This window comes from Corvus cornix, chromosome Z, assembly GCF_000738735.6.
Source record: "Corvus cornix cornix isolate S_Up_H32 chromosome Z, ASM73873v5, whole genome shotgun sequence".
Classification (NCBI taxonomy): Eukaryota; Metazoa; Chordata; class Aves; order Passeriformes; family Corvidae; genus Corvus; species Corvus cornix.
This window is the reverse complement of record NC_046357.1, coordinates 22,371,041-22,397,655: the sequence shown is the minus strand read 5'-3', so window position 1 is coordinate 22,397,655 and position 26,615 is coordinate 22,371,041. Positions and strand designations below refer to the sequence as shown.

At 39.8% G+C, this 26,615-nt stretch overlaps 1 protein-coding gene across 6 annotated transcripts in view; it reads left to right on the top strand.

The window, feature by feature from the left end:
- Positions 1-26,615, top strand: part of SMAD2 (SMAD family member 2) — a 50,451-nt gene that overhangs the window by 5,211 nt on the left and 18,625 nt on the right. For 5 of the 6 annotated variants that reach the window (XM_039567198.1, XM_039567196.1, XM_039567199.1 and 2 more), the window contains exon 2: positions 5,788-6,080. In XM_039567198.1, coding sequence (XP_039423132.1) covers positions 5,845-6,080 — 236 coding nt within the window. In that variant the 5' untranslated portion in view covers positions 5,788-5,844. Of the gene's footprint in view, positions 1-5,787; positions 6,081-13,553; positions 13,758-26,615 lie in introns of those variants that run through there. The other variant, XM_019292007.2, reaches the window with a different exon arrangement.

Below are 26,615 nucleotides of genomic sequence, written 5' to 3'. Positions count from 1 at the left end.
ACAGTAGAATGGAATAATAGCAGACATGACTCAAACTTTGACTTTAGAAGTTGCCAACTATGACAGTGTTTGACCAACTATAGAAACATGTGTGCATCAGGGAGCAGAGATATGCTGCGGGGGCAGAGATGAAACAAATACCACCAAAGTTAGGCAATTTGTAGCTTTTCCATTCTTAATCTGTTGGGAGTAACAGCACATGCTTTCTGTGTTCCAGCAATCTAAAGGAAGTTTTGTACCTTTCTGGGTAACAGGGAGTACTCCCTGAGTATCCAAAGCTGCAGTTTGAAGACACAGTCCAGAGATGGACTTGGGATGGAAAGGGATGCAGTGGAAGTTTTCTGCTGTGGAACACACTGCTGACTTGGTACTACTAGTTCAACTACAGTTGAGCTTGGAAAGGGATCTTGAAAATCTCCCTACGGTTACCCACTGAGTCCCTGAATCTCAGTGTATTGTAGTGGATATTGGAGATAGTACAGAGGAAGGAAAAAAAGATCAGATTTGGCCCATGCCATTGCGCCTCAGTAAAGGAGAGCAAAAGGGAGATGGTGCAAAGAGTAAGTGATGGGGAAGCACCTCTGAGCTCCTTTTAAAAGCAAAGGCTGTGAGTACGCAGCTTTTTGAGGCGGTTGGCTGTAAACTACAAGAGAATCACAAAACATTTTAAGTAAGAGGGGACATTACATATTCAGCATGTATTTAATCTGAGGCCGTTTCAGCAATGTGGAAATGTTTTTTGCAGCATTGGTAAAAATTGTTTTCTGTGTGTGTTTCGGAGAAGAACATACTTTATTTTTTTTTTTAGCAGATAAAGAATGTGTACCAGGCAAAAATCTAGAGGAGCATTTTTGGCAAGAGGCAAGTGTCAGCAGCGGCAATGTATGCAATTATTGTTCTTTAGGAGATCAAAACTTCTGTTACTGTATCCATTTGAAGGTAGAAGGTATAATTGATGAATAGAAATGGGATGTGCTGATCAAAAATGAGCTTTAACAGTGGCTCCTAAACCCGTTAGTATAAACAAAGTGTTTCTGGTACTCTCTGGGTGGGTACAGTTAGAACCCAGCACAGGTGTAGGGCTCCATATTTTTGTTTGAGCTCCTGACAGATGTTCGGCAGCAGACATACACACCCTGCCTTCTATCTCCAGTTTTTCATGAGGTGTAAATGTCTTTGTACTTTAATATGGCCAAAGGGATAAGTGCAAAGATAACCTTAGGCTGATACTTTTTTTTCTATGGTCCTTAGATTAGTCCTTATGCAGTGTCTTCAAGTACTTGTAATTTAATTGAAGAAGTAAAGTTTTCATGCTTGGCATCTGTCCAGAGGAGCATCCCAAGCTGGGTGAGCTGTGTTCAGATAGTTTCTTTGTGACAAGAGGCTGAGAGCCCTCTTATTTGAGGGAGGGACGTGATTTAAGTGTACAGAATCATGAAGCTTGCAGACCAGATGAGTATCAATGGTTCTTCAGCAAGGTGTGCAGTGGTAGAACAAGAGGGACTTTCTTAAACTAGGAAGGGAATAAATTAAATTACTAAAAGCAGTTCTTTTAACGGTGGACAGTTAAATACTAGTGCAGTCTGCCACAAGAGGTTGTGGAGGCATGTTCAAAAGGTGTTTCTAGTTGGGTTTGTGGACAGAAAGTCCATAAATTGCTGCTGATGGGAATAAGTAGCAATGTAGCCTTTAATTTTGTGTTGTAACAGTTTAAATTGCTGAAGCATTATGAGGAGGGTGGGCTACAGAAAACAGCCAGATTCACGTGCTTTCCTTGAGTAGCATGTCCTTTTGCCACCCTTGGAGCCATTGGAGCACTAGGCTGGGTGCGCCATTGCTGCTTCTTTGTTGCAAAATGTGCATTTATCCGAATTGCTCGTAATTCAGTCCAGTCATGCCTTGCAGTTTGCACTGTCTTCTCTAGGCTTGGTGCAGAGTGCCTTTTTTTCATAAATTAAGCTGTCTGAAATACTCTCATGTGAGTACTCATCACAACTGGCTGAAGTATTAAGCTGAATGAAGTCCTGTCCTACTTGTGTCACATTCTCTCTGCTCACCCGTTGAAAGATACAGGGCCACTACTGGAATAACTTACTGAAATTCTTATTGATAACTCCTGGCAAATCCCTGACACGGCAAAACAATAGCTAGAAGGAAGAAGTTAGTTTAAGCCTCCCAGACTCCTTGTCTGCAGCTGTGGTGTATGTTATGTTTTTGTTAAATAGCTGCTAATCTGCAAAAATCATTGTTATAAAGGGCTGGCTCTTCAAATGTGTGCCTTGGTGTTTTGGGGTTTCTTACAGCTAATTTTCATGGAGGTAGCAGATCAGTTTGTGCTTTTTGACATCTTTTGCAGAAGATGGATGAGCAGCTAGATCTGTAAGGCAACTGTATAAAATTAAGTATGGTATCTGGAAACTTCTGATTAGTTAGGTCTGAGCCTACGGTGTTTTGTAAATGTGAAAAGAGATTTTTAAAAAAAAATTATTTTCCTCTGAGTATGTCAAAATAATGAGAGTTCAAATACAGAGAAAAACTGAAATGTATGGAATTTTGAAATGCTTTCCCGCTCTAAGACTTAAGTCACTCAATGTGCATTTGAAGCCAAAAGGCAAATCTTTGTTTAAAAAAAAACAAAAAACCAAACCAGACTACAAAAAATTACGTATCATTCTTAAGGGAGAGAATACTGCAAAATTGAGTACCTCATCACAGGGAGTATTATAAAGCTGAAAAATTGGATAAAAGTTTTGAGAATGTTTGGAGGGCCTGGAACAATAGGCTCTGAAAGACGCTATTTACCACCTTGGTGGTAAATGAGACCTTTCTGAAGTCTGCGTTTTTTAAGGCTGACAGTCAAAGGAGTATTCTGTGGCACTGAAAGGTGTCAAATTTGAAACTAAAGAACAGGAAATACTCAGATAAGGATAAGAATTGGTGTGTGGGTCAGCAATGATTGTGCTACTTGATTGCCTACATCTGTCAGCACTGAATTTAATGTTCAGATATTACACCATCAATTGCTACTCTTTGAAACAGGATCTTGAAAGCCAAAGCGGTTGTCTCCTTTAGTTCAGTCTTTCTGAATTTCTTGTGTGTGCTTCTGAAGCACCCAATGTTGGCCTTGCTGAAAGGTTGAAGTCTTTTTATAAAGCTCACAGTGACTGCTGCTCCATGTTTTAGAAACCAAGTGTGCTTCTTCAACCAGTGGAGGCCATGCAAGCTTGCCTGTTTAATCTCTGGAGCTACTTGGTGTACTCATTAGGGGTCTAATGTGTCTCACTGCTGGACCCTCAAATGGTTCAGAACATGTCAGGCTGCTTAATTTGGCTTTGTTACCAAAATGATTGAATTTAAAGCACATTTGCAGCTATGCAGTCAACACTAGCACTTCAACTGAAGTCCAGGGCTAGAGTTCTCTTTCCACACTCCTGTAACTCATCTGACATCACCTGTAGTACATCAGTACCATGTGTGAGCAGCTTGTTAGCTTAAAAGAATTAACTTGGCAAAAAACCCACAAAATTGATCGGTTTTTACTCCAACCTGGCTGAATTTTTGTGGAAGACCATTAACAATGGTGCTGAGGTGGTGGTGCCACAGGAAAGAAAGGAAGCAGAAGTGGGCTTCCTGTGGCAAGAAGCTGTTGTGTTGGTTTGACTCCTTATGAAACTGTACCCTGAGTGTCCTTGTCAGTGTTTCATTAAAAATGTCTATTCAGTTTATTTTTCTTGTTTGCTGTAGCCAGGCCTCCAATGCAATGCTTTTGCAGTCAGCAAAACCTGCAGTTGGAGTTACTGAGAACAATTTGGTAATAATGTAACATTATTGGAAGAATGAAAGTTCTTCATAGTCTTGTGTGAAAATAAATGCTTTGACTTTTTAACAGGGTCTCTACTGACAAAAAAAGTGCAACAGTTTAAAACTGAGAGAGAGGGTTGATCTGGGTTGGGTATAGGGAAGAGATTCTTGCCTCTGTGGGAGGTGAGGCCCTGGCAAAGGTTGCCCAGAGAAGTTGTGGCTCCCCCATCCCTGGAGCTGTTGCAGGCCAGGTTGAATGGAGCTCTGAGCAGCCTGGGATAGTGGAAGGTGTCCCTGCCCATGGCAGAGAGTGCAACAAGATGATTTTTAACAGTCCCCTCCCAAACCACTCGGTGATTCTGTGATTTAGGATGGAGTATTTGGAATGACTTGCATAAAATTATCAGTGTTGGTCTTGGTCCCTGTTAACTGGAACCTCTGTCTCCTTGACCCCAGAAAACTACATTGCTTGGTTCAGTCATATTTTTGGATGGTCTGAGAAACTGGTTTATGGAAGTGTAATTTATTTGAAACTGAAATGTTATGCCTACTGAATGTTCTGTTTTGTGGAAGCTGCAAAGTTATGACTTAAAGTTACCTGTAGAATATAATCTAGTGTTTGTTGACTTGACCCTCACTGAAACTGCAAAAATGTGACAAGGCATAAATTAGCCATGAATGCTGTAGCCTGAATTACCTCGAATCACGCTGTTGTGCAGGTGGGAGACTTCAGTAAGATGAAGTTGGTATATTTTGGATAGATAGGGGGAGTGTGCCCGTACAGGTTGGAGAGGCACGTAAGCTGCCTTCAAAGCTCAAATCAAGTAGCCTGAAGGTAGCACTAGCTTTTAGCGAAAACAAGGTATTTTCTGCTGACTGAACTAACTTACACAGCTTGGGAATATGGGAACTTTCTGGAGTTCAAATACCCATTTGTTGCCTGGCGATAGGATCATTTTAGACTTCAAAGCTATGCTTCCATCTGTAGGCCCATTAATGTCCTTGAGCAATTTCTAACAGCTGTCTGCCTGTTGATTTCAGGTATTTTATTTTAATACCTAAAACTGGCCTAATGGAAGCTGCAAAAGCAAGCTGCCTTTTTTCTAAGTGGCTATCATTTCTCTTTCAAATGATTTGAAGTGCATATTGCAGTGAATGCTAAACATAGCCCCAGTTTCAGCATCCCTTTTAATATTTCATTTTATATTAATATCCTGATCAGGTAGTTATACTGAATGAAAGGCTATCAAAATTGAAAACAGACAGTTCTACTACGCTGGTGCCTGTAAACTAAGATTTTAACTATTCCTTTAATGAATTTTGAAAGACTTGATTTTAAGGGCTGCCAGTTGAGGGAATTCATTATCTGTAGGCCATTGAATTTTAGAGGGGAATAGGCTTATTACCAGACTTAGAGGGAATTTGAAATTGGTGTCCCCCATGGAACAAAAATTGGTAGTTATTTAAAACAGGACAAAATGAGAAAAGGTTTGCGAAATGGCTGGCTGTTGGAAGATTTCTGTCAAGCCATAATGACTAAATGACCTTCCAAACACAATTTTGCCTGCTCAATTAATTTGGAGATGGGCAGAACGTGCGTATATATGTGTGTAATTTGCCTGTCACTTGTGGAAAATATTAATAGATTACTTAAACCAGCTAGCCTAGGTGCAAAGCTAGACTCAAGTTACCTTCTGTGTTTGCTGAAGTTTGCTTTAGTCAGGAAAGACTTGAGAAAAAATTAAATTTCTATTGCAACAGTAATCTTGGTCTGTGTTAGCTGTTGAAGAGTCTACAGCGCACTTGATCTTTATTCATGAAGTACCTAACCGTGATACAGACTACTTCTGAGCTGTTTATCTGTGTTTTATTTTGGGATGCAGTGTCCTGTGACATTTGGCAGTGAAAGGTCCTAATGGAGATAGGTATTTGTTTCATGTGAAACCTCACTGCTAACGTGTCTCTTGTTTTTGTTTGTGTTTTTAGGCGTCAGACGGGAATCTCCATTTTATTGCTTGCTGAGTGCTCTGTCTGGTGAAAGTCATGTCGTCCATATTGCCATTCACTCCACCAGTTGTGAAGAGACTTCTGGGGTGGAAGAAATCCGCTGGTGGCACTGCAGGGGCTGGTGGTGGTGAGCAGAATGGTCAGGAGGAGAAGTGGTGTGAAAAAGCAGTGAAAAGCTTGGTCAAGAAGCTAAAGAAAACGGGACAGCTGGATGAGCTTGAGAAGGCAATTACCACTCAGAATTGCAATACAAAATGTGTGACAATACCAAGGTAAGTGCTGTTGTGTTTGAGATTGTTACAGACACTTAGGAAATGACTAAATGGATGCTCATACCTCCTGTGGACAAATGACTAGAAAAACAGTTGCATGCTTTTGATTCTTTAAAATTATGTGAAACCTGTATTGGATTTATATAGTGCTTACTTATAACTGAGTCACATGCTTTGTGAAGTCACAATTTCTTTACATTTCAATTTTCATTGCTGTGTAGGTTCCTGTTTGTCTGTATTCTGGTGATGTTTAACACTGCTCTTAGTTCTTAGCACTGCCTTATGCTTTTATTTAATAACCCTGTCTATACTTGGGGAGGGGGGCATACTTGAGGCAACACTTTCACTTTAAAAAAAACCCAAAAGACTAGTTTTTCCTTGGTCAACACTTCAGTCATCTAATTATTTTCAGTTATATCTGCTAGTTTAAATTTTACAAGCTGCCTCCATTCCCCCTTTTGACGGGAAATTTTATCTTTGGAGGCAGGTTGTCTGAAGACCAGCTTATTTACTGTAATTATTGTTATCATTTAATGAAAACACTTTTGTTTAATAACTTGGGGTATTTCTAGAATTACTCTTCTGCTCCTGATACATATAAACATTTAGATGAACAACTTGCATTCTACCCCTTTGACTTTCCCAGCTTAATTCATAGCAACTGCTGTGCGAGAGCAAGGGTTATGTTTGTAAGTATAATGCAGTCTGCTCTTGATTCATGTTGCACTGAAATCCCACTGGGGTGCCAGGCAAGCTCATTGTGTGTGACAGAAGTATCAAATCACTTCACAGGTGTGGTTTTTCCCTGAAAAAGTTAGAGGATCTCACTTTTCCGGGCATTCGACACTAAAATTATTTATAGGGAAGAGGAACTACATCTGGTATATGAACTTCATTTCTGTATTAGCACATTCATCCCAGCTCCTTTTAAACTTCTTATTAATCATAGTGCAAACTAGATTTGACTGATGTCACTAATGATTCTGTATATCAAATGTGTTGTAGCTGTTATCTGATAATGGTTTCAGCATTCTGTTTCAGATTTGACACAGCTGTCTGGGAAGGTCATGAGTATGCCCTGAATGAATGACTACTTTAATTCTTTTTTTTTTTTTTCTCTATTCTGTTCACCTTTTGTTTCTAATGCTGCCCTCTGCTTGTATTTTCTTCCCTAGAATATACCCAAAATTTTCTGTCTTTCCCTTCTGCTTTTTTCCATTTGCCAGATGGAAACAATCAATTAAAAAACATTAGCACTTTCTTATCTTAGTGTATTATCAGCAGACTAAGATTGGAACCTGTAAGGTTATATATTTCTTGAGATGACTTTATGTATTTAGCAAGTCTTTACTGTGACTAAGATGAAGTGCTTAATTGGAAGGTGTTACATGACAGAAGTTAAACACACTTGATATAAAATGTGTATCTATGTTCTAGAGCTTTTGGATTTTCTAAAGCTCTCCTGCAGGGACACTGGAGCAGTAGATATTGCTACCTCAGAAGAACAGATGTCTACACTGAATTTTGTTAGAAGATACAAACAATATTCTAATACATCATTATTTTTGAGTAGACTCTAGTCTGCTATGAGTATGCCTGCATAACTGTTTGTGCTAAAGTAGACATAATAAATAATTCTTTAAAATGGAATACAAATGTTCTGGGACCAGCAGTTCTTGCTGTTCTTTATCCTCGACTCAGCTGTAAAAAGGACTGGACCTTGATTTTACTCCTCCTGAGTACCCGAGGAGTTAAGCCAGAAAGAGTTTTTCAAGTGATGTTGGCTATTATACAGGGTTTACTTTTAAAATAAAAAATGGCTTTGGCATTAAGGGGCAGGGTGATATCAGGGTCACCAGCAGTGCCATACAGAAATTTTGAATTTCATAGCTGGGTTTTGTATTGTTGATACTACTTCACTTTGACAGCAGTAGTCTGGGTTCCCAAGAAATAACAAACATCAACTCAGTACTGTAATGACTTCTTGGAGATTCTGTTCTTGGATTTAGTAAGTTAATGAAACCACTGCTTGAGACCCACTTTAATGAATGTCTTAAAGATCTGCAGATCAGCAGGGATAAATAATAAAATGCTGAATTTGAAACTTTTTTCCTTACTAGTCAGCAGGAAGTTTGTGGTGCCAAGCTGCTGAGATGCAGTTCTGATGTGACAGCTGGGCTAGCTTTCCAAATGTTGTTCTGCTTGGGGAGGGTTTTTGTGTGTGTTGGTTTTTTAGCTAGCTTTAGTCTTACTTAGTAATGCTCTTTTATTTGCTGTAGATACTGACAACCGTTGTGGGATGCTTCTGTTTGCCACTGTTGCATTATTCCCTCAAGAAAACTTCCAGTTGCAATTTCCCAAGTTTCTGGTCCCCTCGGAGATTTCCAGAGAGTTTGATACAGTGTTTAACTCTAGTATACTTTTTCATCTTTGAAACTTAAAGCATCTAAACTCCTACAGACTTTCTGCAAAACTGAGGAGCAGCTTGAACAAAAGTTGTGTTAAATCACCTACTCAGAAATCTGCATTTCTTACTGTGTATTATCAATAATCACGTGAATCAGGTTTGTTCTGCTCCTGTGCTGTTTGTCAAGGTGACTGCACACTAAGGGAGGCTGATCCTGTGTGTACTACACAAAAGCTGCTCATGTGGTAATTAACACAACTTCTTAGGAGACTAATGGAGGTTCTGAGAAAGCAGAAACAAACAGATGGAGTGGGTGTTGGCATTGCACAGCAGGACTTCTTAGCTCTCCATAAGTGGGTCAGTAATCTAGAGCAGAGGCTAAATAAGTACAGAAGTCCTTTTGACACCAGCCCTCTAAGTAATTTGTAGTTATCTCACTGAATCCTCCCAGCAAGCCAGTGGGATTCTAATCAAATAATCCCTATGTATTCTGAAACTAATGTTGGCACATGAGTTCACTTTTCTAGAATACATAATGAATTTGGTGGCATTTAAGAGCTTGTCTTCATGTTCTCCCTTGCAGTTTTGACATGGGCACAAGGTGCAGTCAGTGAAGAAACAGTGTGAGCATCCTTCTTCTGATGGAGCAGTTTCTTCCTTCTTAGCCTGGATTATTCTTTTGAATCATAGAATCTTAGAATAGTTTGAGTTGAAAGGAGCCTTAAAGATCATCTAGCTTCAACTGCTGCCATGGCCATGTGCAGGGGCATCTTCCACTAGACCTGGTTCCTCAAAACCCAGTCCATAAATGCTTTGTAACTAGTGACAGCTAAAATCCAAGCATTTAACGAACCAAACCATGCCATGTAGTGAATAATCAACTGGCATATTGGTAGTCTTATCTTCATTTAAAAAGTTGTTTCAGTGGTAACAGCACAGAGAATTGGAATCCAAAGTACAGAAACACAACTAGTTTCAGCATCCCAATATTTTGGTGTGATAAGTTAAGTGGTTTTTCTGTCTTAAAAAGAGTAAAGATACGCTTCATGCTTTATTTTTGCTTCTTTTAAATGAGACCAAAAACCAGTTGCTTTGCTAAAATGCCTGGTAATGTACAACTAATAAAAGAATTTAGTTGGGTCAGGTTTGGAATAATGTTGACTGGACTGTTGTAGTTCCTATTTTTGCAAAATTGGAAATAAATTTTTAAAAAACAGCTAGAGGAAGGGAAGCACTGAATTTGGACAAATTTTTTTGACATTAACAGCAGTAGTTATATTACAGTTATTATGTATAGTTGTTTTTGGTACTGTATGTGGAACAGTAGTTAACAGTTGAATCCCAGCTTTACTTCCTGCAGAGGAGGTAAATTTTACTGCTGCTTTATATTAAATTGCATCACAAATGCAGAGCAATGTGGAATGTTGATGTAAAGCAATCTGACAGATTTTTGGCTGAAGTAAAGTTTTAAAACCCCAATTTTCTGAAATAGCAGCTTAGAGATGTTCTTCTGGGGTGCTGGTTCCATGCAGGTGCTTCAGAGTCTCAGGTGAAACGCAGCAGTCGCTTCCAGAGCAGAGCGAGGGCTAATACTCCTGTCAAGCTCTTGCTTTTCAGCCTGCTTTGCCATTAGAGTTTTAGTATTATCTGGTGTTACATGTGCTCTCTTTCTGTCATTTTTAACATGAGGAGAGCATCTCTGTGCTGTGGCTTTTAGAAGCTTATTTTTGCTTGCTTTTCTGCAGCTTCCCAATTTTGACTTCTAGAATGAGAGTAACAATATAGATGATTTATGGAATTCACAGTCCACAGTTAGATTTCTAGAGCACCTGCATTCTACTTCCAATATGAGTTGAATTTTGGTTTTTTGTACCATTCAGAATCAAAGAAAAAACCCTGCTATGGGTTCCATGGTTTTGGGAATGTGGAAGATTGTGAGGGAGTGTTGGGAATGTGAAGCAGACAGCTACAAATGAAATGATTGGTTGGAATTACTGATCAGCTTCATTGACTTTGGTGTTTCTGTGAGTTTTTTAGGATGAAGTAGTAATATCTCAAGTGTTTTAAAGCCATACTTGTATGGCATTTACTTCATCCGGTAGTGAAGGCTGGTAATCTTTTTAACTGCTGCCATGGAATTGATCACACCCTGGTTCTGTTAGGGAAATAAGGTGTTGTTATTTAAGCATTGCATTCAGAATACCTTCTGATACTCTTTTCTAAAGAATATAAAATAGAGTAGCATATCTTGATTGCATCTGAAGGCTGTAATGTTTTTAGGTTTGGTTGTTGTTTGGTTAGGGGTTTTTTTTGTCAAGTAAATATCCATGTGACTTCTGAGCCTGAAAGACTGCTCTTCGTGCTGAAGTGAACAATGCTATTGACAATTGACTTCTTCTCTTAGACTTGCTTAAAGTATCAGGGAAATAAATCCAGTATATCTTAATTTTTTCCTGTATTTCTGATGTATTCTACAATGGCTCAGTACTTAAAACTGCAGAATCTGATGAGAATTTATCGAACACATGAAAATGAGGCCATTTGACATGATCAAAATCCTTTAAAAAACCCTGTGTTTCTCTATTATATAAATGTTATTCCTTTGATTGCCTGCCCTGCAGCCCTTTCCTCATTCCCTACAGTGAGTTAGCACTGTGGGTAAGACAGGGAGCCTAGGCATGGTTTATGGCATTTGTTAGAATTGTTTTCTGAAGGTTGGCTCTCTCTGTTAGTTACTCTGAGCCTCCATATGTGGAACTTACAGGTGTTGATATCAGTCTCTACACAAGAGTGTACACTGGGCAAAGAAATGCCCTTTTCAAAGATGGGACAACTGGCATGTAAATGCTGTTTGAAAACAAACAAATCTTTTAAAATTATAGCTTTTTGATGCCTTTTTCTTCACATAAATGAGTAAAAAGTAAATTTGGGTATAAAGAGCACAGTTCTTATTGGAAAAAAACCTCCTCTTCTAGCAGTTAGCATGTTTTCTTGGATTTCTTGGGAATATTTGGCAGGAAAGTGATGCATGCAGTAACCTAGTTTTAGGAATGCTTTTGATCACCAGTAGAGCAGAGCTGTCAAGCTGATGTGGCTTCTAGAATAGATTGTTTTCAGGCTTTAATATCTTTTCCCAAAATAGATTACTTCAGAGGACAGCAATACAGGTACTCCTTTGTTCATTCTCGGGTTAAAGCCATTGTACATGGGTGATTTCAGCAAACAAACTGGAGAGTAGGGAGAGTTTCACTGGGAACTGTTCTAGGAGAGTTCCCAACATCTGCTAAGCTATGAGTGAGTTAGTGAAGAGGACAGCAGTAGGCAGTTGGGTTGGCATAGTAGATCCTAAAATAACATTGCAGTCCAGACAGAGGTGAAGCCTGTTTTCCCAGAAACAAAACTTGGCACTGTCCGATAGTTTGTAGCAGAGCTGGGGTAATCCAGTATTCAAGCTGGGGATGGACACTTACTCTTAATCATAGTTTAATATATTAAAAATGTTCTCAAACCGTGTGTTTCTCAGTCTGGATGCATTCAGTTAGATGTAAATTAGTTCTCTAAATGTATCAAAACTATAGTTGAACATCTTAAGCTTTCAAAAATACGTATAGATATTTAAGACAATGCATCAGAGTTCACTGAAGTATCCTTTTCATTGCTGAGATTACAGGAGTAACATGCTTGTAAATTGTTTGTTGATAAACTGACTCCCTTTTCTCATGACTCCCTCATCTCATGAGAATGAGGCAGACTCCCCTCTGCTTTTCTCTTGTTGGAAATTCGATAAAAACAATTCTTCAGAACAAAGCCAAAGAAATCTTTTCTGGAAGTATGGCAAGAAACAGCTGAGATTTTGTGGAGGGTTAGCCAAGATTAGCTTCATAATCTTGTGCTCCTCCTTGTGATACCTGGTGGTGTGAATACTTCAGATGTGTTCACTGGAGAGGTGTAGCAGGAGGATCAAACTGCCCCTACTCTGCAGTCCCATAATTAGGGTGGCACTTCAATATTGTTCTCTGTAAAAGACTAAAGGATGTGCTTATAGACAACAGGATACTGGCCGTAATTATGTAAAATGACATGTTCAATCTGTAGGCTGCAAAACACCTTTAGATGCTGCATGGACCTACAGTGGGAAATAAAAATTCACATGAGGTTTGACTTCAAGTCTCCCTGAATCTTAATGTCTAAACTTGAGTTTAGCAATTAATATGGCAGTGTTGGTAATGTTACCGTGTTGAACCATGTTACTCCTTCTTTTATTAACCCTTTCAATATAATTTCCACATTTTTGCCTAAAAGCTAATTTTGTTAGTTTTCTCCTATTTGATTCATGATGTTGGTATATTTCATGTGTAGAGAAGGACACAGGATTAATATGAGCACAAGGTAATGCTTTTTTCCCTCTAATAGCTTAGTTTTCTTCTACTGCCACTTCCTACTGGAATAGTCTCTCTCCAGGGATGCCTTAGAACCCCTTCAGGTACCTTAAATGGGCTCCAAGAGAGGGACTTTGGACAAGGGCCTGGAGTGACAGGGCAAGGGGGAATAGCTTCCCAGTGCCAGAGGGCAGGGTTAGATGGGGTATTGGGAAGGAATTCCTATCTGTGATGGTGGGGAGGCCCTGGCACAGGGTGCCCAGAGCAGCTGTGGCTGCCCCTGGATCCCTGGAAGTGCCCAAGGCCAGGTTGGAAGGGGCTTGGAGCAACCTGGGATAGTGGAAGGTGTCCCTGCCCATGGCAGGGGGTGTTAAGACTAGCAATTGTGTTCAAGTGTAATTGAGTGAGGTTTAATTACAAATACTAAAACATAACTGTTAACTTGTTTTGTGGCACAGCTGTGGCTAGTGGTGAGGACTGAATTGCTATAGCTGAGGTTAAGCTTTAGTGTAGACATAGCTCAGGTTACAGCATCTTACAGTGATGTCATCCTGAAAAAGGAAGTCTTAGAGTATTAAATAAAGATACTTAGGGCTGCCAGTTTTAAGCTCGTGTGAGTCAGGAAGCCATGTGACTTAGCCACATAATTTAGAGTTGGTGTGCCAGGCAGAGAGTATTGGCATGTCATTTGAGCTAGGTCAATGTGTAAAAATATAAATGTGTGAGATACTTAGCCAGTAGCAAAATGGCTGTATAGTTCAAAAGCACTTGTCTCTTGAGTCAGGAGGAAAAAATGTTGAATTTTGAGGATGATATTGTATACTAACTGAAACACTGGATAAAGGATTGGGGAATGTGGATTCTGGCCTTGGCTCTGCTGCTTTTTCCCAGGTAACCTAAGCTTTTAATTTGCTGTCATTTCTCTGTCTATAAATGGAGATTTTTTTTCTTTTTTTTTTTTTTTTTTTTTTTTTAAGGATTGTAATAAGGCTACCTTCACTTCACTGGTATAAGGCATATTAATTGTTTAGGGAGTAACCATAAAGTATGTTTTGCTGTTGGAATATCAGTGATGTGAAAGCAAATTTGGGGGTGAAAATGTGAGCGGTTAGAATTTGTGAAAATTTTTGTTCAAGTTAGTGTTGTACTTCATTAGGATTGCCTTAACGGTAAGAAGCAGGAAGAGTCTGAAACAAAAATAGGTGTTAAAGCTTGCTTGATTTTTTTTTTTTTTTTTTTTTTTTTTTTAATATGCAGTTAATTATCAGGTTAACAACTGATACTGGGGCTACTTGTGTTACTTTAGCAACTTACCTGCACAGTAGGTTCTGGTAGAAAGCTCTGACTAGGAAGAGTAATACCTGCATCTTGACAGTCAGGTCGTGCTGTCATTAAGACGATGTATTAGTCACTCCAAAAAAATACGTTGACTGTGCTTTATTGTCAATACTGACCCCAAAATTATCTTGTAAATAGTTGTTATTTTTTCTCTCCAATAAAGGAATTAGTCTTTACCCAGCCCCAGTCAATGCTGAACTATTCCATAGCTTGCTGTGGTAACTTGTGCCTTTGTATCTGGCCAGCTATTCAGTTTGATGAAGATTCCTCTCCTCATTATATTCTTCTGTAGAAGTCAGCCATTTTAATTTTCTTGGTACTGTAACAAAACACCTCAGTGCTGTTTTTACTAGTGTGACTGTTTTATGACAACCCGCCCAATTTTACAGGAAAAACTTCCCAAATATGTAGCTCAGGCTATTAGCCTAGGAAGAATTTATAGGCTAAACAAGATACTGGAGTTCCTCTACTGCTGCAGCTTTGAACACAAATAGCTTGTTAATAGGCTCCCTACTGATTTAATCCTGCTTGTAATGTACACCTGCTAATTTAATAAAAGTAATTTCCCATGTCTTGTTTACTGCTTGGGGTTTGCTTTTTTTTTTTTCCCACTGACTCAGTTGCACTGCTGATTGGTGGAAAGCTTCTAAAATTTACTGTGTGAAGTGCCATAGTCTCATCATGAACAGCTTTCTTTGGCTTCTGTCACACTGCATTGTTTGAGGCTGACTGGCAGGATACAAGAGAACAATCGGGAGCTGTAGTAACTTCACATCTCGCTGCATATGCTTTAAAATTGGCAGAAGAACAATGAGGTTGGGGAAATCCCCTTGAACAAGTGCTGCACAGTAATCTGACTTCAGCGTTTGTGCAGGAAAGATCCTCCAAACTGTCACTTTCCATTACAAAATGTACAAGCCAGTTTTAGAACAAGAGTTGAAAATTTTCACTTAGAATCTCTGCTCATAATTGTAGGTAAACAGACCCCTTTTTTGGGTACTTCCTTTGTTCTTTTCTTGAGTACTGGATAGAGAAAAGCCCAGTGCAAATGAAGCATACTCAGTTTTGCTTAAATGCCAGAATTTCAGAGTTACTGTTTAGTTAAATTAGTGAGTTACCTCCCAGAACTGGTCTTTAGTTTTCCTTAGTTTTGTGGAAGGCTTCAGGTTGAGTTCCTCTGATACTTGAAATAATTTCAACTCATGCTGTAGTTTTGAAGGTAACATGAAGAAAGGCTTATACCATCTGATGTGGAATCTTGCAGCTTTATGACACAAGTCATGTTTGAAATGGTTTTTGACTCAGGTGTTTGGCTGAAAAAGTCTTGTCTCTTTAATAGATTATTCAAATGTTCATCTCATGGACTCCAACTACATTTTTCAGGAGTGGCTTCTGAACCTTGCTGTGTTTGCATAAGCCTACAGCAGCACAGCGTCCAGTCACCCAAGCTCATTGATAATTCTTTACTCTCTTTATGTCATAAATATCCCCTTCTGCTACAGTCAGGGGAACTTGAATATAAATTCAACAGCCATACCAGGGAAAGGAATTCAAATGTGTCCCTACCCATAAATTCCACAAAACTAATAACAAAAATGCTTTTTCAGTTCTTCTGCATTTTAATTTTGAATGTCTAATGTTCTGTTTGTCCCATGTACCTGTCTTGCAGTCTGATGCCTTGTCTAAACAGAGTTAGTACCCAAAAATTAATGCTTTGCTGTCCACTGTTATGTCTCAATTAGATGAATGTGGGAGGAAAGCAGAAGGGCTCTACCTAGTGCAAGCTGTATTAATGGCAGTCATTTAAAAAATTCTGTAATTCTGTTCACTGATGGGAAGACACTTTTACTGGAGTTGAGTGCTGATGTGTTTTTTGATCCTCTGGGAACCCCTCATCGTTTTGGCCAACAACCACAGAGATTCCAAGAAGGATTTAAGCAGCTGTCCTTAGAGAAAAATCCATGTAGTTGTTAAGTTCAATGTTAATGTTCTTTGAGCCTTTGAAAATCCCATCTTTTTGGCTGCCATAGGACAGAGAGAGAGAGAGAGAGAGCAGAGCAACTGGCACCTCAGCAGAGGGCAGGTGGTGGTAGATCAGGGCTGACTTCTGGTAGGTGGAGTGAGGAAAAGAAACTGTTGGATGTCCTGGGAAGGTGCTTTACCTGTTAAGCAATTGGATGTAAGGCAAAAGGACTTGTGGGCACAGTCTTCAGATGCATTTTGTGGGTGTGGATCATTAGCAAGGTGGTGAAGACTTCAGGACTTGGCCAAGGTGTTAACACATCCTTTCTGCCTAAGCTCTAGTCAGCAAAGCTCAGGAAGTAGCTTCGATTCTTATTCTAGAGGTGTCTCCTGCATATTCCAGTGTTCTGGTTATAGTATCTGCTGTGGGGTCCCATCTTCTCTTCTGGGCCTGAGGAGAGTAGAGGCCTCTAGTTAGGCACCTTTGCTATTACTTTCTTGATTTTGCCTTATCAGAAGCATATAATGTAATATAATATCTAAGCAAAGATGCAAAGTGCATTTTAGAAATAAAATACTGCTTGCTTCTATCTGAACAATTCAACTCTTCAAGGCTTTTTATGGCTTCCTTGCTAGCTGTGAATTGTCTTTAATAAGGGCATTGTCAGTGTGGGTGATGTTATTTTCAGGCATAATTTTGTATTTTTGTTGGCAAACAGTGATGTCACAAGTATCATTTGGTTCTCTGCCATAGTGTGTTGCTTGGGGAAGCGTTCTCTAAGCGTTCATTTAAAATTCCTTATAGGAAACATTTATGCTTTAGCTATATAATAGTTGGTGTTTCTTAAAGTTTTCTTAAAGACAGTCTGTTGTTTGGGATGTGGATCAAGGTCAGTGTATTCTCTGCTTCACCAGCTGTCTTCCAGGTGTGCATGGCTTGGAATGCAGCAGGGATTGTGGTGGCCTCCTTGCATTGAGCACTTCATAACATATAACCTCTGTTTTTCTTCTTGGGTTTCTCAAGATGGGTGTGTAATTCATAGGGGTTGTCCAGAGGAAAGTTCAGTTTGAAATAATGTATTAAAAGATCCTGTAACTGTTGTTCTAGGAGTAATCTTTTTGCCAAGTTAACGTACTTTTTGAGGACTGTGGACAAGGGAAATATCTTGCAGAGCTAATCTCTCCCCCTCACTACCCCGAATACACAGTAGTTTGGGAAGGTTAATCAAAACATCTCATGTTTTCTCAGCTGTCCATCAGTTGCAAAACAGCCCACGCGAGTGGTAGCATCAGCCACTCACCCTCTTGGAGGATGACGGACTACTCGAGAAAAATTACTTGACTTGGCCCTTGCTTGATAGCTGTACCTGTTAGCTTGTGGGGGAAGCTTTCACCACCCCTACTGTGACTAATAGTGGTTAGAGAACTTGAGATAAAGGTCATTTTTTAATGTCTGTTGAAAGTATGATCTTCTGTGAGATTTGCCTGCTGTTAACAAACCAATTTGTTGTGAATATATCAGCCACTATTGTCTTGGATAGGTCTTCATGTACAGGTACTTTGTCCTTTGATATTTCTGAGTTTCAGGTCTGTAAAGAATTAGCTGTAAAGAAATAGCATTAACCTGTGAAAATGCACTGAGTGTCATCTCAACCCGCTGCCTGATATTATCATAGAGTAGTTTAAGTTTCTAAAGATGAGAAACTGCAGCAGTTAGAAAACCTTTATTGAATATAACAGTGTAACGAAAGCAGTGTAGGAATTCAAAGTTACCATTTCAAGAATGCCGTCTTAAAGCATAAACATCCCTGTCCTCAGAGCTTGTTGGATTCACACGGTAATAGGTTTTTCTTTATTGTTGTTGTTTTTGCTTTTTTCGTTGGGTTCCCTCCACCCCTTGGTTAGTCTTTAGGGAGTTGCCATTGTGAATGCTGTTGCACGCTTGTCATCTTCACTAGATACAGGGCATCTAGGAGTTATTAGTTTTGATGGCTGTTTTTGAATATGTGATTGGGGGCAGTTTTTCTGTGCTTAGGTTCTTCTTACCTCCGGTTAGACTGCTTCAGTGTTTGTGAGATGCTGAGCTGCTGAAAGCTGTGGTGTTTGGTGGAGAGTAGGGAACTGCAGGGCAAGTTTCCCAGCAAAGCTGTTAGCTCATGATTTCTGTGGGCTGCTTTTGGATGCTCCACATCCTTGGTCTTTGAGCATAAGACTTGTGGCCAAGTCCCTGCTGAGTCTTGAAGAAGGCTGAGCTGCATTGCATACCTTTTATTTCTGAGCCCTGACACCACCTCTGTGCTGCTTGACCTTGCCATTTAGAAGTTTTCAGGCTCTACTCCCCACCTGCCTTTGAACGCCGGGTAGAGACTCCTTGATCAGATCTGCGTTTGAACAGACCATATGGATAATGAAAAAAGAAAGAAATATTTTACTTCTGCTTGGTTTCCATGGTATCCTGGGAAAATTGCTCTTGAACTTTGAGGTGCTATCCTTCCAGGATCTCCTAGCATTGAGAGAAAAATAAAGGTAGCAGTGATTTTTGTCAGCTGCTTTATTCTGTCTAACAGCACTGGGCTAGCATGTCAGGATTTGGGAGAAGGGAGGATGATAAAGTGCTTTGAAGAGCCTTATATCTGTATTTTTCCTGTGTAGGCACTTTGTTGCATATGTGACCAGGAAGAAGTGTGCCTTTAGAAAAGGCAGCAGGAGCCTTGAGTGTTCATCAAGATCACTTGTTGGCCTGGCACTCAGCAGAGCTAGAGAAAACTAGCTACTGGCCCTGAAACAAACACTGGGCAGCTCACATGCTGGGCTCTAACAGTATCTTTTGTACATCATGTTCCACTTTTGTGTCCCCTGTGGACATCCTTGAAGTTTTAATCTGAAGTAAATGGGAGTCATTGAATGACTTTTTTCTTTTCCCACAGTGTTAGAGAGGTTAATTGCATCCTGTGCCTCCTGCTTTTCTGGCTATTTTGATGTGTTAATTTTTTTAGCATACATCCATTTATGAGGAAGGTTATTAAGTCATTTTCCTCAGTTCAGATGCTGCATTTTGTATTTGATGTAATGGTTTTGAATATACTTTATAAAATTCTATGTAAACTTTATTTGTCGAAGCATTCTGAAAGGTGAGAGGTTGTGTAATGGTTCCTGATTTATATTCCACTAAATATGCACATACATAAATGTTTTTTCTTGGCTGTAGTGTGTCCTGAATGTGTATGTGGGGTGGAGGGAGGCAGGGAAATAAGGTGCAGTTACAGTTTTCAGCAAGTAATCTCTGTCTTCTGCTTGAAGCATAAAGGTCTGCTTTTGGATTCTGGGGCGGAAGGCAAACAATTTTTTTTTTCTTTTTTTTAGTAACTGTGTAAGGCCAGTTACTTAAATAAGTAAATCTGAGGGGTTAGAGACACTTGAGGAAGCATTCCTAGTTGTAGGAGCTCAGTGCCCAGCTCACACTTTTACTCTTGTTTTGTTGAATTTATACTGAGAGAGAAATCTATACTTTCAGTTCTGCAAGAATATTCAGTCCAGGGCTTTTTAAGACGTTACTTAATATCCTTTTCATAGACTTGCCAGGCTCTGTTTCCCCTTTGAAGAATGGGGGATTCTGGTGGCAAACAACCTGTCCACCTATAGTTATGTGTAAATATGTGTAAATTTTCATTTACTCTGGTTGCTAATACTGCCCTTTAACAGAACTTTTTCGGGGGTCTGCTTTTCTACCCCAGGGTCTACCACAGAATGGTCTCAATGGAAGAACCTTTGTCCAGCTTCTCTTAAAGGCGAGTGCCACCACAGAGCAGTGTAAATAATTTTCAGGAAGAATTCATACCTGTGGTTTTTATTTGACTTTTGTTAACTTACTAGCTCATCCCTCTAGCAGGTGATTGGAAGAGAAATCAGTATTTCATACTGAATTACATTTCATACTGAATCTTTACGTTTTCTGTTGCAAGATAATGAGATCAGGACCTCTGTAACTTGATGTCATTGACAAGCAGGAATGAACTGCTGTAGCTTTGAGTCATTCCATTTGATGAATGTGTATGCCTGGTTCTGTACACTTAGTGAGCAGATGACATTATGTCACTGTAAGATGGGATGCTGGAGATGCAAGTGAAAACATTGATCAGTTCTGCAGGGATGCAAAATGATTCGAAGGAGGAGTATGGTAGAGATCTCATTAAAGGAGCTTATCAATAATGTCCTTTTTGCAGGTTGTTTTAGTCTTTCCTAAGTGAGCATAGTGCAAGTAACCTTTCCCCTGTCACCCCCAGCATGGGGAAAAGAAACATAAGCAACATCCATTTCAGTAGTTGAGACACTTAGGTCGATCAAACTGCATTTTAGAGCGTGTTTGTTCAGGCTATACAGCTAGCTGAGGTGCTGTTTGGAAAGACAGGTAATACAGTTAGCATTGCTCCTCTGGTTTGTTGGCATTTTAGGCTGTAATAGGGAAAAAGTGCTAATTGTCAGTGTATAGAAAGGACTATCAAATCCGAATATAAAAGCAGCTACACATATTTTCATTTGAAACCCAGAATTAAGGAAACCATGATCAGGCAGATTTGGTAGGAACTGTCTGTGCTGAATACAATACTGTATGTAAGCCAGTGAACTTTTTTAATTGCTGACTTAGTTTCATCTTTGTTACACCTAAGCCATTCAATTCAGTTTTTCCTATTACTGGAGACTTTGAGACCCTCTCTGAACTACCTCCAAAGGCTTGATATATCTCCTTAGCTGTTCTTGAATCTCAGTTGCATCAGGAAGAAGATAACTGGTATGAGAGGGAGAATTCTGTTCTTCTGTACATCAATTCACTGGTCCTTTTCTCAAAGATAGCGTCAGTGGAGTGTAATGGGAGTGTATTCGCAGGAGTGCAGCTTCAGTGTAGCTACACCAGTGAGAAATTGGAGGCTAACTCAGTGTTGTGGTGTTCCTGCTTTGGTTTCCTGCTCAGTGTATTGTTCTGAAGTCTTGGATTGAAGATCTTACATAGCAAGATGGATTTATTTTTTTTAAAACAGTATACAAGATACAGATCTTGAGTTTGCATACTTCAACCTGTTTTCTCAGGTCAACTTTACAGAAGCAGCCATGAACAATGCTACAGCACTGGCATTTGCCCATTTGTTAAGAGAAAATGGGATTCCATAAGTCTAGTGGCCATTTCTTACTGCTCTAACTCCAGTTTGGATGGCTTGATTTAGCTCCTGAAGCAAATTTTCTGCCTCTTTTCTGCCTCCTTGACAAAATAACAGTCAAAGTTGTAAGTGTAGTAAATGTTAGGCTGGTGTAAAGGTGCTTGCGTGCTTGTATAAGTAACTTCTCTAATTCAAGGGAAAACCTGATCATTTTTATGTTCTTTTTGTTGTGTTTTTTCTTGTTTAGTCTTTGAGTAAAAACAGAGTGAAAACCAGCGTCAGGCTCACTTCTATAGGGAAGACTTTGCATGAGAATTCTAGAATTGGAAAACTGACTTTGATTCTCATCTCACATTTTAAAAGAGATAAGTGGAGTACTGTCACAGATTGCTGAAATTATTTTTCATGTCAGCCACAGCTCCAGCACTACAAATGTCTCAGAAAATGTAAGGGCAGACAAATCAGATTCAGGGGAGAAAGGCTCATTATTAAGATGGAGGAGAAAGGCAAATGGAGAAGATTGCCTTCAACATGAACTTGGCAGACTTGTTAGTGGCTGCAGATTCTGAGAGATGTGAGAGATTCAGGAAGGATCTTAGAGACTCAGTGTAATACTTCACAAATAAGCAAATTAAATGTCCAAGACCATTTCTATAATGTTTTCTTTATAATGTGGGCTTTGACTACCACATGCTATTTGCATTTCAGGTTTTATTTGTCATATTTCTAGTGCTACCACTTCAGGTGAAGAGGAGGCTGTCGACTGAATGCAGTGCCTTCTAGCTCCTTTAGAGCTGTTCCACCTTGCAAGACTTTGAAGAAAAATATATAACTGCAGTTATATATGAATTGTGGCAATATTTAACAACTTCTTTATAGGGTTTCTGGCACTTCATATGTGAATATCTTTGAAGTGGTTCTGCCTACTTTCATCTGATGTTTTACTTGTTGAAAGCACTTCATTTAGTACAAAAAGTACCTTGAGCACACAGCATTTCCAACACTGTAAATAGTGGTAGGATAGTTATTTGTTGATTCTGTTCCTCAGCAAAAATTGGTAATAATAATTGCTTGCAGCCCAAGCACAGTGTGTAATAGTTTTGGTGCACACAGGATACTGTTTAAAGCTCTGCTGGCTTCTGGTTTTTCAGCTATAGCCTCACATAAACAGCATCTCTGAAAAAATGAGTATTATTGACAAGACTGACCACCTTTATCCCTGGTTGTATCTCCTACTTTGCAAATGCACTTGGGGAAAGCACAGGGATGTCTTGGAGGATGTGCAGTGCCACGTGTAGATGCCAGCTTGTTGATGCTGTGGCCATGAATATCTGGACAGTACTTGCACATACTTGCTTGGATCTGCAAATGAGTACATCTGGCGTTTAACTGCGTTTAGAAACTGATCCTAATTAAGCAGCCTATGCTGAGTACCAAAAGGCTTTAATAGTTGGCATCTGGACATCAGTGAGGGGATTGTGGATTGGTCTGTGTATATACATCTCTAGCTACTGATGTTTCTAGTTTAGAGTTACTACTGCCGCAAGCCAAGATGCAAATGTCTTTCTGTATTCACTGAGATGAGGTTGTGCTGTCACAGGTCATCTTACCCTGTTCAGCCTTCTCCTGCAGTGTCCTTTGCCACCTAATCATATCAAATACAAGAACTTGTTTTTGGGCGGTGTGTTTCTGTTGATATGATGTCTGTGTGTATTTTTGTACTCAAGAAGATCACTACAGTGTGTTTCTTTAAACTATTTCATTCATGTAGGGTTTTTTTTTTTTGCTGTTGGTATGGATTTTGATAGGAATATTATTCCTCTGGTAGAGATACATTACATTAAAACAATTTTATTTCTTACTCATGAGTGTAGCACCAACTGTTTGTCCATGTTCATTTTTCATGGGCAGATCAATAATTTATCTGTATTTGCACCAGGATTTGATAGTCCAGTTTTTGTAGTAGAGTTACAGTTAAATGTTATTTCACTAAGGTAGTGGAATAATGACTGGGAACATCATCCATGTAATGCAGATAAGGCAATACAAATACTTTCAGGTTATCTTTAATAGTTGGGGTTTTCCTGTGTCCACATTTTTCTTGTGTATGTCAGTTTTTTCTGTCTTACTGAATAAAGACAGTCAGTTTTGGCATTTTGTCTGAAAATTGTGAAGCATTGCTACAGCTCATTGCTGTGTAGGTAATTTCTTGCCCAGAGTACAGGTTTTTTGGAACTCAGATTTTCCTGTTAAAGGAAATGATGAAATGGAAGAAGTGAAGGCGTACTGTGTACTGTTGCATGCTGATAGCCACATTAAAGATTCTTCTTGCCAGAATTGCACGGTATCATCTGAGATGCTGCTCCTTATAAGCAGATAAAAAGTCAAGTTGAAACACCAGCTCTTACAGCCCTTTCCTTTCAGGGAAAGACTCTGACAGAAGTAGCTTTGATTCCACCATGTATTACCTTGTCTGATCCTTTCTTCACCACATCAGTGCCCTGATCAGTCCCAAACCCCCGTTGTCCCAGGTTTAGTGTGTAGCAGCTTAACCAGATACCTGCTAGATTTGGACTTTTCCCTAAAAGTACCTGGGTCTCAAAGAATAGTTCTTACTCCTTCCAGGTTTATTTTCAGCATTTCTCCTTTCTCTAGGAAATAGTTTTCTCTTGTTAGACCTCCAAATCATCTGGGACACTGAGCCAAATTGGTGCTTTATATCCCTGAAGTCCCTTCTAATGAATTCACTCACTTGTGGGATCTGCAAAAGTAACAATCTACTGTTCAAGCAGGGCATGCTAGAGGCCACAGAACATGGGGATCTGCTATTCTGAGCTAATGTTGAAAAGATAAAAAACTAGCTTTTGTATTGTTGACCAGATGTTGACATCTCTGTCAACAAATTGTTTTGAGAACAGCAGTGAAAATGCTCTTCGGAATGAAAGTGTCCACTCAGGAGAGAGGAAATACATTAGCTTTGAGCTTGTGTTTTGGAGTTTATTGTCTGCACAGGAAAGATTTAGGTACAGCTTGGACACAGAAGCCAAATTGTATTTTGAAAACAATGATGGCTTACCAGTGATAGTGTACAGTGAGTTCAAAACCAAACCCCCTTGTCTGGTAAAATACAAAGCCTGAAGTGTGCTTCCAGGCTTCAGCTGGAGTGCTTACTGAAGGTGAAATGGTGATATGTCTTGGCTGCCTCCCTCCTAATAAATTAGATGTGCCTGGGAACATTCCAGGCACCACGTCCAACTGGCTCAAAACTGCCTTGACCATACTCTTCAACCCTTAGCTAGTAGAGCAGGGGAGCTGCATCTGAACTGCCCAGTGTGAGTGGGTCCTGATGGTGTGCGGCTCACAGACCTGGAATTGTGTGGGAGAACAGTAATTGGCATGGCCTAATGCTGGGGAATGTCCTAGCTGCTTTCTAGCCTACATGATCATGTTCCAGGGCCTGGAAATACTTCCAGACAAGGCTTGACTTAAGAGTACAGATGTTAGTCCTTGATTCCCCTGAAATCTTTAGGGACTAAGGCATGGAAAGGGCTGTTCACATTGGATGGGATTTTGGATGCTTCAGAAAGGTAGATTTAGGAGTGAGTGATCTCTGTTTATTTTGAGGCAGTAATTCTGCACTACTAAAAATCTGTACCTCTGTCCTACTTTCAGATGGTTTTAGTGGTGGTTAAAAAAACTTTCAGAATTCAGTCACCTTTCCAGTGCTACCTCTCAGGGATGAGTAGACATTGCCTCTGTCAGGCAATGGCTTGTGTATGAATGAAAGTACTGTGGCCTTTCATGGAAGTACTGTGTATGAAGTATGGCTTTTAGGGTTGTGAGGAATTTTATTTTGATCTGGTGCGCGTGTGTGTGAATATTAAGTGTCTTGATTTATTGCCTGGGTGACGTGGTGAGGGGATGTTCTTGCACCTTGTAGGCAATGGATCTTTTATGTCAGCGGGAAGTGGAGAAACCTCTTTATTTCTTTGGATATTTCTTTCAGCAAACAGTAAAAGCTTTGTTGAGCTGACTTGATTGATCATATAAAATGATTTCCTGCAGGCTCTTCTGTGTTTGATTGTGCATTATTGGAGTTTAAGTATAGTCCTAGTGTAGATGAGCCAGTAAAACACTGATACTAATCCCAGCTCTAAGCAGATACGCGTCCCAGAAGATAACATGTCGTGTAAACCAATGACTATTGGAGCAGTTTTGCTGCTCTAACTGATCACTTTTCTGTGCCTCCTGGCCTGTCCTTCCTCCATGGTGTTTCGAGCTTCATTCCAAGCTGTGGCTCTGTCACACAGTCTGCTTCACGATACTGTTTGTCTTTCTGTAGGTTGTGGAATATGCTGTCAGCTTTGATAGTTTGAATATTTATAGAGAGAAGAGGTTAGCAATATAAAATACTGTTCCTGTTCGTTGTGTTTTGTCAATTTTACTTCTGCATGTGCTGTCTTAAAAGCCTTGTGAACCAAATGCATGGCCTGTCATGCTTACACCAGTGATGCACCCCACAGTTTTGGGAACATGTAATCTGTGTGACAGTGTCAGCTTTGGAGCACTGCTTTGTATGAAAGATCCATTGCTCAAAGGTAGCGAGCTGTCAGAGCTCACTATGTCAATTAATATGCAGCAGGCTTTGTGTCTGCTGATTGTTCTTCTAATTGCATGTACAGGATGATCTGTCTTACCAGCAGTAGTGATGCATATTTAAGGACACAGTACAGTGCAGAGATGCTCCCTGGTGTCCCACAGGCTGCCCGTGTGTCTTCAGGGCAACTACTTCAATCCTTGCAAAGCTTCTGGTGGCCCACTGTTCTTTCAGCATCTTAGGAACGTGGAAAAGAGAGGCTACAGGCTCTGCTGATGCAGCTATGGGCAGGATCCCTCTTTGTCCACTCGTTCTGGAGAGCTGTGATGCTGCTTGTGTCCGACATGGATGCAACTTGTTCGGGATGGTTGGCTTTTGTGAAGAGCTGGATCTATGCCAGAGAATGGGCCTTCATCTCTGGCTCTCTGCTGCTCTCTACTAAGCAAAGTCATCTAGTACAAGATTTTACTATTTTACTTGTGTCTATAATCAGTAAAATATCAAAAGGCTGCATTTTATTTAACATATTTATTTGTGATAAATGCAGGCCATTGCCACCCACAATTACATTCTCACTTCTCCTTTGTAGTGCTCGTATAACTACAGTGAATAGAAGAGATCTGCCTGAAAAGTAACTCAAGACATGTATTTTCAGCCGTATTTGTTCGGTCAATAGTCAGTTTATTGATTTGGGTTACT